The following is a 15,060-nucleotide window of genomic DNA, read 5'->3' as shown; positions in this document are numbered from 1 at the left end:
AAATTTTTTAAAAAACATGATAATTATTACAGGCTCCACCATATGGTTCCAACAGTCTCAGCCCTCAATATGGCGGTGGTCAAACAGTAGGTGGCAGTCCCCAGGCTGCAGCGAGCCCACATTTGACTGCAAGTCCTCAGGTTCCCAGTCCTCAAGGACAAACCCTTGATCTCAGTGTCAACAGGCTTCATAGGTAATTATCATTTGATCTACTATTCTCTTATGCAAAAATTTGGTCATTCATTTTAATACACACGGAACAAGATTGGAATTATTTTAATTCAACGAATATTTTTCTTCTAACGCAACCAGAATACAACGAGAGGGAGAGATATTAAATCGTACATCATCTTCATCTGATTATAGCGGCGCGCCAAGTCCCCAATATCCAACCGGCCACGGAGAAGCTGTGGCGGTTCCCGTTGGACCTGGTTTCCCAGCACCCAGACCAATCGAGGAGCAAACCGAGCCCGTGGACTTCTCGACGGCAAACGAGCCGGTCAATTTCAGTGGGGGTCCTGGAATCAGGCCTGTACCAGGCTTCCCGCCACCCGGTGTGCACGTCACGGCGTACAGTCGGGAAAGCACCCCAGACAGCGGGGGTTCCCACTACATGGACGCTTACCGCGATCCCACTGGTGAGCTATCACTGTTTATCACTTAACTTGCCAGATAGTTCGTCATCGATCATTTGGAAACGCTTTATGACCCCTGACTCTATTGTATTCCTCATCTCTACTTTATTTGTAATTGTTGGTCGTTTTTATAATAATTGACGATTTAAATATTGAAAATGATAATTTTTAACGGAGGTATAAAATAAAAGGTGCTTCCTTTTTTCTATTTTTTTTAGATTTAAATGTTTTTTGAAATTTTAAAGATGAAATCTGATAACTTTCGATTATTGTGTAATAAATCATTACATTCCTTAACTATTAATTTTTGAAACATCCGCTACCGAAAACAAATAATATTAAAAAATTTCAAACCTTTACTACTCCGCGTCATGCAGTAAAAACTCTAGCTGTGATGCGATCGAATGCAAAGAAAATCCAATGAGACTCGCGTTTTGAAACTCGTCATCTTTCATCGCGTAGCAACAGAAGCTGTTACACGCGCTGACTAGAGACACCGAAACAAATTACCTGGAACGGGTAGATAACACCAACATGTACATAGATCCAACAAAGTCTTCGGCATTCTAAATTTCAACAAGCACATATACTTGAAACATACGCGACGCGTTAGCTTGACTACATGTAACGGACGAGCGAGGAAATGCATGGACAAGGGAAAAGAACAAAGAGCTCGACGCCCTCGGGGGTCGGACGGGAGAGGAACCGAACGAGAGAGCGATACGCGGTTACAACCGTCGAATAAAAATTCGCCAGAACAGTACATGACTGCCATAATAGGCACCTATGGCCCCGACTCTCATTTTCCTCGGTCTCTCTGTGCCTTGGCATTCCAAACCTACAGCAGCCCATTTCCCTCGTCCCTGTCGTCGTTTCTCCTGCTCTCGCTGTGTATACCCGCCCCTTTCCTCTTTCTCTCATCCTCTTTCGCCGGCGTGGATGTGCACCAAACCGGCACCCTTCCTACCGGACCACCTCCCTGTGGCGGTACACGACCATTGTTAATTATCAATATTTCGCGTACACGTAGCCGGCAAAAGTCCGGCGCGGCCAATATTGTGCGGACTCTGACGCTGGGGAGTAGTTATTGAAATTGAAATATTCGAGCACACAGCCGGCATGTCGAGTTCATTCGTTCGTTCGGCGTCGTCGTGTTCGCGCGTCGTCCACGTTGCCCGTACACCGACGCTCTTCGTCCGTCGGCTATTTGCACTGCAGACGAAATGAATTCTTGCCGGTAAATAAACGCGTAGATTTTACAACGGTTAATCAAGCGACGCGTCGACCTTAACGGACGGTTTCAACCTTTGCGCCACCGAACCTTTGTCCTGCCGCTTTCGATTGCTTCATCCCTTTCTTTTTCTTTTCCGTATTTTCTCGTTCTCTTTTATCTTTATTTTTGTATCGTGGTTCTTTTGTTTCCACGGTGAAAAAGTGATTTCTTTATTTACTTCATTATTGCATCTCGTTGCCAGTCAAGAGATTACGTAGGAATGAGGTGGAGATTTTCATAAAATTGAAATTCGCCATGCGTCTCCTTCACCAAAGCGGACCATTCGCGCACGTGTTCATGTACTCGCGCTGCTCCAGTTTTTATATCGCACCGTGTTTCTTTATTGTACGTTTTCACCGAACGCTGTTGATTTGATATATGTATATATATCCGAACTGCAAGTTTAACAAGTATCCGCGTCGCTTTATAAATATTTCCAAGTTCCAAAATATACCTCTATACCGAAAAGTGAATAAAGAATGGTAAATATGTGGAGAACGAATTGAATATTAACTTCGTTTAAACTAGAACCTTTTATTTCAATCAAAACTTTTATTATTAAACGACACTAGGATGTAATAGGGATTTTTCAATCTTTTAAATTTCATATTTATGTTTATAAAACATTTTATATGCAATATTCTATTGTGATAATGAATCTTTCATTCGACAAGATTACATTATAAATATTTGTCACTTTCAGGTTATGGACCGATGAGCCCGCACCCCGGATACGGAATGACAGGCGTTCAACCGGAATATCCTGGGAACACGTATACCCCTTACCCCACCGCAGGCTACAATTGTGGTGGAACTTATCCTGGAGGTCCCGTAACTTCCGGTTACCAAATCCCAGCTGGCTACACGCCGACACCTTGCTATAGTATGCCACCTCCGCAGCACACAGTCGGACCTCTCGATAAACCTACGGGTAAAGACGATAGGTAAGGAACGCGACGATCTATGTACTTTCCTTCCAAATAATACCGCGCTCGTGAGAAGATGTAGGACGTTTCTGGTTCATCGGAAACTCGATACTGCCATCTTTAGAGAGAGAGAGAGAGAGAGAGAGAGAGAGAATATCGAAATATTATTATTAATTAGCGTTTTAAAGTTTTCTCTGTTATTTTAATTAAATTCACGTAAATTCAAATAAGTAATATATGACACTAAGAAACTTAGCATTTCAAATTAAGATTTTTAATTTTAACTTCTGAAGATTCCTGATCTTTATTATAATTGACTTGACTTCTAAAGAAAATTGATGATTGATTTCTTTATTACTATTATTCTCAAAGTAAGAGCTTCAGTAAACTAGATACTGTACAATCCTATAAATCTATCTAAGTTATACTAAATATAAATATAGATTTATATAAATCTATACTAAATTAAAATTAATTACTCAGAGAAGTTCTGTAGCCCTGATCGTTGTAAAAATTGATCTCATTCAGTAGTGTGGGATGGTACAAGATCAGACCACAATGAAACGTCCCATTCTGGTGGTACCCACGTTGTCCAATGAACCGGAGGAACGTCCACGCATCTAATAAACGTGCATGCGAGCATCGCACATTTTGGTACTTGCCTTGCGGAAAGGGTCGCGCGAATCTCTCTCGCGAATGTATACGTATATTCGCGGCTGAAAAGGCACAGGAGGCAAAATCGGTTGGTGGCGGTGGCGGCCACTAACAGCGCAGAAGGAGGCGGAGATCGCGCATACCTACCTCCATTTTGTTAATTAAAGTAATTACTCTTCGTACCGAAAGTGCCAACCTTATTCTAATTGACGTAAAGCTCGGCGGTACAGTGGAGAAGGCGCGGTTCGGCGCATAAGGAGAGGAGGTGGAACGAGAGGCTGCTGGAAGGGGAGCCGCCAAGGGTGAATAAGGTCGAAAGAGGAGGTGGGGTATAATCAGTTGCCACCGCACTGGATTATGGGGCGAGACCTGCGTCGTCCCATCGAGGTTAGACCCTTGAAATGCACCTCGGATACCTCGGGCAACACTGGTTTCCTCTCTTTTCTAATCTCCGCCCATGCCCTGGAATTCCGCGCGTCCGTTCGACAACGTTACCCAAATTCTTCGAGAATGTTCGCGTTTATATATTAAGGGGTAGATCGTGGAAAAGTTGGAGAAATCATATTTAAATTAAGCGTTCTAAAATAGTCGTCTACGATTTGGAAATGTAGGTACCTAGAATGCTTCGAAATTGCGAACTCATACAAAAAATAGATTCTTTTTTTAATTTTTTTAATAAACAGTAGTTCTTTTAAATTTAATTATATGTATTTAACCTTTTTTCAACATTTCCTTGTATAGAACACTTTGGAAGTTGCAGCCTGGTAAAAGATATTTTATTAGTTTTAATGATTAATACGGCAATTTTTATATATTACATAAATTTATAATGTACTAGGAATTTAATATTCGCAGTAGATTCACTTTTATAACGATAAACTAGGAAGGAAAGAAGCGTCATTCGTTCTCGAATTTTCTTACTATAATGAATTACTCACTATACAATTCTCATTATGTCCTAATCGTATCATCTTATGAATCGTAATCTTGTCAGAGACTCGTCATCCCTTCAAAACGCACGAAATCATACGAAACAATAAAAAATGAAGTTCATATCATTCTAAGACATGCTTTCAAGAGCAATTACCTCACTTCCCTCCATAGACAATCTTCGATTCGTAATAGAACTCGTAATAGAAGAACAAACGAATAACGGAAACGCGACTTATGAAGGTCGTTGGTATGAAGACAGAGAAGGTTGGTGGTTAGACGGAGCCTGGGAAAATACACAAGGCAGAGCATTCGGGGCGTACCAGTGAATTGCACTCAAGTCCGCATCCGTCGGCTCGGTTGGCCGGCAATATCGCGGCTACTCAAGGGCCATCGAGGTTTTCGAGGCTTCTCATAGCCCAGCGGTAGTTCGTTCATCTACGAAACTACGAGGAGACGAGAGAAAAAAGCAGAAGCAAACCGCTTTCTCGTGCTCTGATCCGCATATATTCCTTCCGCCTCCTGCTCCTGCTGCTGCTGCGCCTCGTCCTTTCTCCACCGACCGGATGCCGAACTTTTCGGGATATTTTTTCTCTCTCTCATATGTCGCTATGACACCCGCTGTCCGTGCACGGCAACCTCCCTCTCGCCCTGGCCGAGAAGGAAAAGTTGCGAAGCGCAATAAAACTTTCCGGTTGCTATCCCAGCTCTGTAACGACGCGACGCAGCGATTGCGTTCCAGCCGCGCTCGTACCCTGGATGTCCGGAGCAGTGTTATTCCAACTGAGCTTTCGAGATTAAAAATCTCCTATCGTTTATTATCTTCGTTGTTAGATGTGTGAAATTTTAATTGGATTTGACGATAATAAGCGAGGGTTCAGAGGAAAAGTGGTAAAAGTGATGATATCTTTATTTTAAAATATAGACTGTGTTGATCCAGACAAACATGATCTTTTCCACTTTTCCATTGAGTTCCTCGAACATGTTCTACATTTATGATTCGACATGGGACTATGCGCTGGCATCCATTGTGCGACGTAGTGAGTGAACGCGTATGAAAGAGTTATTAGGTGCAGGCATACGAGAGACGAGCGATCGCGTTGGAAGTGTCTTATAGTGTTGATGTTGTTCGGTGCAGTATGAATATGAGGCGGCACTCGTTGAATTTCGTGCCTCGGCCCGCCCCTCGTGGTCGCGATGGCAAGGAGCTGATACAGTGCCCCACGTCGTCCTGTGATGGCATGGGTCATGTCTCGGGAAACTACGCTACCCACAGAAGGCAAGGCAGCATTGACATTGACACTGACATTTTACATTCGACGACGTCATCCGATTATGTATAATTTATATATTGATATAGCGATGCAGCACGCACGCACGCACGCTCCACATATCATACACACACATAAATACATATATACACATATTCATACATATAGGAACCTTGCTACACGATTATTCCCCTGGTTCTCCTCATTGAATCGATCCAACGTAAAAATTCCTTGATAGTAGTTCGATTCCTGTTAAAGTACTTGGCATCCTATAGAACACACGCGTAAAATCACACATATTGACATCCTTAAAACACATTCAAACATTGAAAGCGATTCCTCACGAAAATGCGAAAATTACATGGATGGGTCTTTTGCATCAATGCATATTGGTGGTCCGTGGCGTAGTGGCTTCTTAAGTGTTTTGTGACACTATATCATTTTTATCTAGAACATTCCTCCACCCCTAACTTCCTTGCTAAACCGGTCTTGTACTCCTTACTCGATATTGCTGTTACCATATTATACGTGTGAACACCCGTTTGATATAAATAGCTATTTTTACAAATCATTTTATTTCTTTTTATTTTCATTCCACGGTCTTTCTTCTCTTTATATATCCTTTCTTCTTCCCCAATATAGTTTCTCTTTGCGTATCTTTTTCACGTACGTAATTCCTTCACACCCCATTTGCCTTATCGTACGATATACTATAACCAAAGTGTGTAGATGAGTTTCATGTTGAATGAAGCACCACTTGCTCCCTGTTTCGACCCGACCCCTACGAAAAGGGATGGCAAAATCATTAAGACGATCGCCGGTAAAGAGCAGCTTCGTGCTCGTGCAAAGATACGATGCTTCCACCAGTTTGTCTTGAGCTCTAACTGTAATTAATATTCATTTTCATATACGCATCTAAATATAAATATATGTATATGTATATAAATATATATTATACGATTATACGATCACCGAACCCGCCCGTTTAAAAACCGCTTCGCCAGCCTCGAGTGGGCAGTTTCGTAGCGAACTGTTGCCAATGACCATGTCAGAGCAGAACCGTAAGGAATAGAAAAAAGTGAGAGAAAATAAAATATAACGATAATTGTAACAGTCACAAAGGTGCACCGTATCCGGAAGCGTGTTGCACGGTTGTTTAATTATAATCGTTTAATTATAAACACAGAGAAAGACAATTGGCAATTGACGAGTTTCACTGGGGTCAGGTGTGAGTGTGCTCCCTGCTCTCCTTTTCAGTGTTCCTAGAGTAAGGCCAACCTTGTATTGACATGAACTTAAAACGCGATCGATCGATACGAGCGACACCTCATGAGTGATCCAACTGGAACACGGCGTTGCCATTTGCATGCTATCATATGTGTATATAATTATGAATCGTTGATTGCCCGTTTCGACTGCGAGTCCACCATTCACCCAATAGATCCGAGGGAAAAGAACCTGTTGGAATCAATACGATATCATTCAAAGTCATGTTTCGAGAGAGAATGGAAACGTGTTATTTCACGACACGAGCCTTAAACCTTCCTGTTCAATGTCTTCGTTCGAACTGGACGCAAGGCAAGTTGTCCAAGATTGAATCGCGCTGAAGGCTGCTTTTTTTTATAAAACCATTATTAATATGTAAGCAGTCCGTGTGGATGATCTCGGTGAGCAGAATTGTCTTGCTCCTTTGACGAATAATAAATAACAATAGAAAATTATAATGCAATAGAACTAACATTTGTCGAACGATACTTTGTAATCTCATCGAGATCTTCTTTTAAATCGTTTAATAGTACCTGAGTATCATATCTGGTACCTGGACGTAAGTACTCGAGACTTCTTGGCAACGTCGCGTAAATTGCATGCGATGTGTTGCTGAAGCCATCGTTGGATGTTTCTGAGGTGTGCGTTCGTGATCCTGACCATGGGGATTCCTGCGCTACTTATTCATTCTACCTGATATATAATGAATGAAACAAGATTGTTAAAACATTCTCTAACGAAGTAGAAGTAGCGCAAAATCGTCATGGTATATGTAAACCAAGTTTAAAAGAACAGAAATTTTTGTTTCCTTTACAGCTTGTCTGGTTGTCCGCGTGCCGATCGTTCCCAGATCCAAGCACATTCTCAAGAGCTCAAATGTCCCACACCAGGATGCGACGGTTCGGGACACGTGACCGGCAACTATTCATCTCACAGAAGTTTGTCCGGTTGTCCAAGGGCTAACAAACCGAAAAGCAAGCCCCGAGATGGACAGGATTCGGAACCACTGAGGTTTGTATCATTCGCATTCCACTAATCCTCCAACACTTCAAAATCGAACCAATCCTTCGATCTCTAAAACTTTAAACTGAAACTTTCAAATATTCCATATTGAATCATTTTCTATGAAAATCATTGCAAGTAATCACTGCTCTGAAACTAACACTGAATCAATGCAATTCACTTCCATAAATTTGATAAAGATTAGTGAGAAAGATAGAATGGGTTTAATTGAGTGAGCTTCTAGTCTCTTGCGTACTCTGCAACTTGTGTTATACATAATCACGATCCCAATTTGCGTTTTCACCATGTTCGCACGTTACACGCAGCTACGTGGATATCTTGCTGACCGCATTGCACGTGCTAAGATCCGCTACCAGACCGAAAAGGTCGTCCCCATCCCTTTCAACGCGGTGTCCCTTAAACCCTATTCGCTTCGTAACGCAAAGACGAAGACGCTGACTAATAACCAGCGGTTTCCGCTCGTTTCATGCTCGCTCTCTCTATTTCTCTGCGGATGGATTATATGGTGTTGGTAATGGTGGTGTTGGCATTTCGTGCTACAGATGTCCCATCCCTGGTTGCGACGGCTCTGGCCATGCCACTGGCAAATTCTTGTCGCATCGCAGGTAAGATTTCCTCGCGATTTTTGTGGAAGACCAAATATTATAATTATGATTTACTGAAAACTTTAAAAAGAAACTTTTTTCAAACTTGAACGCTTGAAATAGTGCTCGCAATTTTAAGAAAATGCAAGCTTCGTTCCTATTATAAAGTATTTGCAAAAAAATTGATTGAAAAAGAATATTTCTAATAAATTTTATTTCAATTTAGCCAGTTAACAGAAACTAGGTAGTTTGACTAAGATTAACGTGGCAGATCGAATTCGAACGAATTACTTTTAACCAATACTTTGTCCAAGTTACATTTTTGTTCGATGGTAATGTCTTGAACTGATTTTGTTCTTCTGCCACAAAAAAGATTGGCATTTCTTATCTTCCTTATTTTCAGTAAGAGTGTGTTTTCTATGAAACGACATGTCCTTAATTGCGATAACATCGACTTGTTGCAGCGCATCGGGCTGCCCCATTGCAAACAGGAACAAGATGCGTGTATTAGAATCGGGAGGTACGGTGGAGCAGCACAAAGCAGCGGTAGCCGCGGCGACAGCGATGAAGTTCGAGGGCGTGAACTGTCCCACGCCGGGCTGTGACGGAATCGGTCATATAAACGGATCGTTCTCCACTCACAGATCTCTGTCCGGTTGTCCGATAGCCGGTCACGCGGTAAAGAAGCCAAAGTTCGAAGACATGTCGACCATGTACAGCAAAGGAATCACCGGTGAGGATCAAGCTGCCTCAGATGTCGTTCATGTCTTCGATTATCGATGCGTGTCGTTATTAATCGAAGAATAAAAAGCAAAAAAGAAAAAAGAAAAGGAAAGCAGATCGGTTGGCTCTTCGTGAACGAGTCGTCGACAATTGATACATATTACGAATTGAAATGTTCGCTGTAAATTCGAGATATCTCATTCACGTCGAGCTAACGTTGCGACATGTGATTGCCTATTACAGTGAGTAGAAGCAAAAAATTGTAGAGTAGGCATGATTATTACAAGTTTGCCTTTTTATTCTTTTCTCGCGCCGTACTCGTCCAATATAATTTCTTTTTCTTTTCTTTTTATTGACTTTCATATTAGATGATATTTGGAAAAATATTCGGAATAATATACGGAATTAGTAACTTTGGACGAGTCGAGGGCAAAAAATTGTGACAAAATTCTGAACGTTTATTTGTAAACTTGTGCATATATGACCTTATACTTGATCCTATGCTACGCTATACTCTACTCTTCACGCAATGATGTGCTGTCATACCAACAAGAGTAACCTCCGTCCTTTTTCCCGCCCACTTCTGTCTACCTGTATATTCAGTTACTTTTTTGGTCGTTTCTACTTAAATTTTACGTTTTCGTTTTCGCCACCCTATTTCTCCGTGATATTGGTATTCAGGTGTTTTTGAGATATTTTTTTTTTTTTTGGTTCTGTTCTTTTTTATATTCTTCCACGAGAAAACAGAGACGCACGGAATTTGTTGACCAACGACAAAAGGAAAAAAAAAGAAAAGAAAGAAAGAAACACCTGAACTGGACACCTCAACTTCCACTGTGTCACTTTGCTTCTTCCAATTACGAATTTGGCCCCCGTGAAATCCTATCTCCCACATTACTATGTGCAAGAACAAAGACAATTAGAAAAAAAGAAGCGAAAATGTAAAGACCAAAAAAAAGCAGCCGTATGTCATAATAATGAAAAATAATATATTCTGATTTATTCTGGGATCACGATCAGCTCCTTTCCTGTCATTGAGCTTTGAGGAGAACATTTACTTTTGAAGGTAAGGGACTGACGTACTCGCCATTTGTTTTCTATGTGTTTTCGGTGTTACATACAAGATCCACACACCAGTAATTTTACTTTTTACGAGATGACGTCCGAGTGTTGGCAGTAACATAAAGAAACAGAAAAGTACCTGCTATAGTTTCAATTGAATAATTTTCAATTCTTTTATGATATAACTACAAGTTACGATGACGTTGTAAAATTAAAAGGCCAGCACTCGGTGTCTCCTATTTTTTTCTTCTATCTGGTATGATGGCACCTCACGCTACCCCTTGATCACCTTAACATCGTCCCCGATCATTCTGTTTTCCTGCGGCACTCCTGTCAGGTTCGTGCGTCTGTTAATGAGTTAAACGCGTCACTCGTTTCATCGAAAGAACAAGTCGAACTAGACGAACTCTTTTCTCCATCACTTCAGCACGAACCACTCGCAGAAGAAACCGTACCGATTCCCATATTTCAGACAAATCCTCATGCAGCGACTTGGGATACTTTCTAGACTTATACCGCCTAGCAAGCGATCATTGTCGCGCGATAAGACAAACCTGCGATGTGATGATGCACTTGTTTTCCAAAAAATGAAAAAAGATGCCAAAAAAAAAGAAAAAAGTAAAACAATGTAACCCGACCACAGACCAACCCAAATCGCTGTCCGAAGCTTTCCTGGCGCTACTTACATATACGCTCTCGCCACATTCTCACATTTTATTGTATATGAATCCCGCACACCTGTCAAGAACTACGTATGTAACTAGTAACGTTTTTTATCTGTAATATCAAGTCGCTTTTGTACGAAACTCGTGTGGACAGAGCTCTTTTTGAGAGTTTCGGTCAAGATCTTGGGTTGATCGGACTTTATCGACCTTCTTGGCTTCCGATGGTTTTCTTCAAGTAAACCTACGTTCTCGAGACTATCGACATCGTTATACATCGCTGACTACAAAACCATAAGTTAACTATAAGGAAGTAAAAGCAATGAAAATATTCACTTTACATTGAATATCAATGGCTGTTTTATTACTTATGGCGCCCAGTGACATTAGCAGAAAAAATCAGTCGAACCAGTGTCTCGAGAATCAAGGTGAAAGCTGTTGGAAATCGGGAAAAGCGAAATAAAAGTATAAGAAAAAGAAAGAAAGAAAGAGGCAGATAGACAGGCTGTTAAAATGGACCGTGTATGCCCTATCTTCAGGAGTGGACACCAGTGGTCCGGCTCACGGGGGTGCGGTGGGTACGGGTCAGGGTAACACGAGTGGTAGCGGTACCGCCAGTGGCCAGAGCGAGGATCTCTACACACTGGAAGCCGAGATCACAGAGCTCCAGAGAGAAAACGCTCGGGTCGAATCGCAGGTGTTGCGCTTGCGCTCCGATATCACCGCCATGGAGAACCAACTGAAGCAAGGTGAAAAGGTCAGTACGCTTGTACTCAGTCGGTAATCGATTATTACCGTGCGCTGATAGAAATGCTAGAGGAGCTTCCGTCTGCCAGTTACATAGAATGCGATCCAATTAGGGCTAAAATTTCCATTTACAATGTTATTTTATCATCCATAATATTATTATGGATTTGAATATCGCATATTTGAATATTAAAACCTACTGTGATTGAGTAACACAGTATGGAATTAAAATTCGTGAAAATTTTAGACTAGGCAGTTCTTGTATCATTCTTTGTTAACGTAGATCTGCGCTGATCAGAGAGATTCCCTTTTCTCCGACGCTTAAAATTGAAAATTGCCAATTCTGAAATTTCTAGTAGATAGCATTCATCTCGTTACAAATACTTAAATTTTCCTTCCTTTCTATTATTGTTACGAAAGTGATCAAGTGTATATTTAATAAGCTGAATGTTTTGTAAAAAAAAGGTTCGTTTCTTCGCAGGAAACAACGGCGATTACTCAGCGAAGCAACAACCTGACCGAGTACTATCAATCGCTACGCGATAACATGATAACGTTGTTGGAGCACGTGCGAATACCGAACGCCCCGGGCGGACCGCAGGAGAAGATGGGCCACGAGAACTTCGACAGTTACCTGACGAAGCTGCAGACATTGTGCACCGCCGATGGTTATTGTGCGGACGAGGCAAACAGGCCGATATACGAGACGGTGAAGACCGCGCTGCAGGATTTCACAGTCCTACCGACACCCATCTGAGACCATCCTTAAAGCTCGACGATCGGATACAACGTGACACGAACGCGTTTCATGCGGTAACTTCGTTCTCGTTGTGATGATAAGGGGAAAAAAATGCGATCATAACAGAGACACAGAAGTTTGCGTGGTTTACCACAATAGAAAGACTATTCTGTGCGATGAAAATCGTGTGTCGGTAAACGAGCAACGAGAAAGACTTTCTTGATCGTATAATAAATTGTGTTATGACTCTCCATACTGAGAATGAGAAATCGAGAGGACTTTTTACCAATTATCGGGTGATCTGCTCGTGTACCAAAGGAAAACGGTGCTTTCGACTGTCGACTTAAAGACGGTAAATGTTCGACACAAGCCGATGACGACTGTATAGACTCGAGAGTAGTAAATGTTACAAAGAAAAACGGTATCTAAGGTATCATCTGATAACCACTCAGTGTGATCCCGCAGAACCGTACGGACTGACGTTGCTCATAGCGATATCTTTTGTATATAATGAAATTGTAGGACATAAGAATATCGTAAGGCCGAGGGCCGCGAGGACTCGTAGGCATCGTGATTGTAAATAGGCGGCAGAGAAAGCATTTATATATATATATATATATACATATACATATTATTCGAAGGAAACGTTAATGTCGTTATCACTCTTAAGTCATGTAAAGATAAAGATGGAGTTGGTGGAAGACACAAGGAGCACAAGTGCGAAAAACATAAATGATTAGCTTAAATGTATATCAAACAAACGTATTGCTCTTACCAGTGCATAACTGTTACTACCCGTTAAGCCATTAAACGTTTAAAAAGTAAACGAGAATGTGGAACCGCTATCGATGCTGCTTCTGCTAAAATGGAAAAATGGAAAAAAAAAAGAAAAGAACCGACAGCTACTTATAAATTATTACTGCGTACTTACCGCTAGATATTATTATTACTACTATCGTCACTGTTACAACCACCGAGATTGTTTCTAGGACTAACCCAATCATTATTATTATTGCTACCACTACTCTTACTACTGTCTGATATAGGATATTAGCGATGAGTATACCGACGCATTTATATTATCAACGAGTCTACGAAACGGCGAAACACTTTGTCCATAGTGTGTACATAGTCGACAGAAAGAGATTACGAATATTATAATGAAAGTTCGGCGAGTATTGCTGATCCACTTGGCTAATTGTGCGTGAGATGATCGATGAGAGAAGATTCTGCGCGTGAAACCTCGATCTTGTAATAACGGTGCATGTACACACAGCCTGGTCGTTAATTGTCAAGATGTCAATCGCAAACACGGTGTACTTATCAAATTTCCAGGCGTTTAAGGGCGCGTCGAGGATCGACGAGCTCCATGAAAAGCGAGGACGATCCTTGATCCTCGTGCTCGTCGTGAATCGTCGACCAATCGAGTCGGGACGAAGGACACTCGTTCTTTTGTGCAATAGTTTCGAAACGTTTTGTGTTTGTTCCTTTCGTTGGAGAAATTTATTAGGATAAACAGATACGCGTACATAGTACTGTCGCGTCTATGTGAATTGTTATTATTTTTGTTGATACATTTACATCTCTCTACGTTGTAAGTTGGCGTTTTTAATGGATCGCAAAGCACGCGAGAAATCAAACGTGTAAATATCGATACGTTCCTGCGCGTATCGCGGTACGACGAATATCTTCTGCCTCTTGGGTGCTTAACGGTCGAAGGCTTAATGAAGAAAAGCAAATCTCTGACAATACACGTCGTCGAACCGGCTAACGAAGCGTTTCTGGTTTATTTCGCTGACATCGATACGTATACGAGACGAACGAGGAAAAAAGTCGATGGCGACGTTCGCGTAAAATTATCTTTGACGTTTACCAAGTAACACGTTGTATTACACGAGTACTAGTTTAAAACAAAGGATAGAAAGAAACGCGAGATAACCGAGATAGGCGAAGATATTTTCCGTGCAGCGCTTATTACTTTACAGACTGAAATAATTTCGTCACAGTAGAACGAGACAGTGTACATAAAAGTAAAAGAGAGGGGAGAATCTGGGAAGTAGAATATAGGAGAATCAATTATTCGTCTATTTCGTGGACAGATGGGATGAAAGATACCGTGAGAAGAGGTATATACTTTAACCAAACACCGTGTAGTGAGAGTAATAATAAATTAAAAAATATAGCGATAGTCGGCCGACGATTACGATTAATCTTCGACGTTATCATTATTCTTGTCATTGTCATTATTATTACGATTATAATTACCATTGTCACTGTGATTAGATCTATTTTTTTGCTCAACACGAACCGCATACAGGCAGTGGGAAGGCGGACGAGCAACACGTTCACGATCAGTAGGAGCTCGTTCTTCTCGAAAGTTACCATTTCGACGACATTATTGCTATTATTACCATTATTACCATTATTGTCGTTACGTTCTCGTCATTATTACGATTATTATTGTTGCCGTTGATAAAGTTGTACGAATATATAAGTTCAATGACATGCTTTAAGTAAGTATAAATGTTACTCCGATTGAATAAAGGGTATTTATCGATGAATCTT

General features: G+C 41.2%; 1 protein-coding gene and 1 long non-coding RNA gene across 12 annotated transcripts in view; one reads left to right on the top strand and one right to left on the bottom strand.

Annotated features, from left to right (window-relative positions):
- The window catches only part of LOC100650591 (mucin-5AC), a 304,537-nt gene extending 289,481 nt beyond the window's left edge, over nt 1–15,056 (top strand). For 9 of the 11 annotated variants that reach the window (XM_048414230.1, XM_048414222.1, XM_048414217.1 and 6 more), the window contains 9 exons: nt 33–193; nt 367–638; nt 2,612–2,852; nt 5,557–5,697; nt 7,772–7,966; nt 8,521–8,583; nt 9,027–9,295; nt 11,549–11,766; nt 12,238–15,056. In XM_048414230.1, coding sequence (XP_048270187.1) covers nt 33–193; nt 367–638; nt 2,612–2,852; nt 5,557–5,697; nt 7,772–7,966; nt 8,521–8,583; nt 9,027–9,295; nt 11,549–11,766; nt 12,238–12,513 — 1,836 coding nt within the window. In that variant the 3' untranslated portion in view covers nt 12,514–15,056. Of the gene's footprint in view, nt 1–32; nt 194–366; nt 639–2,611; nt 2,853–5,556; nt 5,698–7,771; nt 7,967–8,520; nt 8,584–9,026; nt 9,296–10,305; nt 10,352–11,548; nt 11,768–12,237 lie in introns of those variants that run through there. The other 2 variants (XM_048414256.1, XM_020866777.2) reach the window with 2 other exon arrangements.
- Nucleotides 5,705–7,781, bottom strand: LOC125387147. Its single transcript, XR_007227694.1, has 3 exons — nt 7,489–7,781; nt 6,051–7,377; nt 5,705–5,958 (listed from the first exon to the last, which is right to left on the bottom strand). It is a non-coding gene; the product is annotated as an uncharacterized LOC125387147 (long non-coding RNA).
- Nucleotides 15,057–15,060: the final 4 nt, after the last annotated feature.

Source organism: Bombus terrestris, chromosome 2 (assembly GCF_910591885.1).
Source record: "Bombus terrestris chromosome 2, iyBomTerr1.2, whole genome shotgun sequence".
NCBI lineage: Eukaryota > Metazoa > Arthropoda > Insecta > Hymenoptera > Apidae > Bombus > Bombus terrestris.
This window is presented reverse-complemented; position numbering and strand designations above follow the sequence as displayed.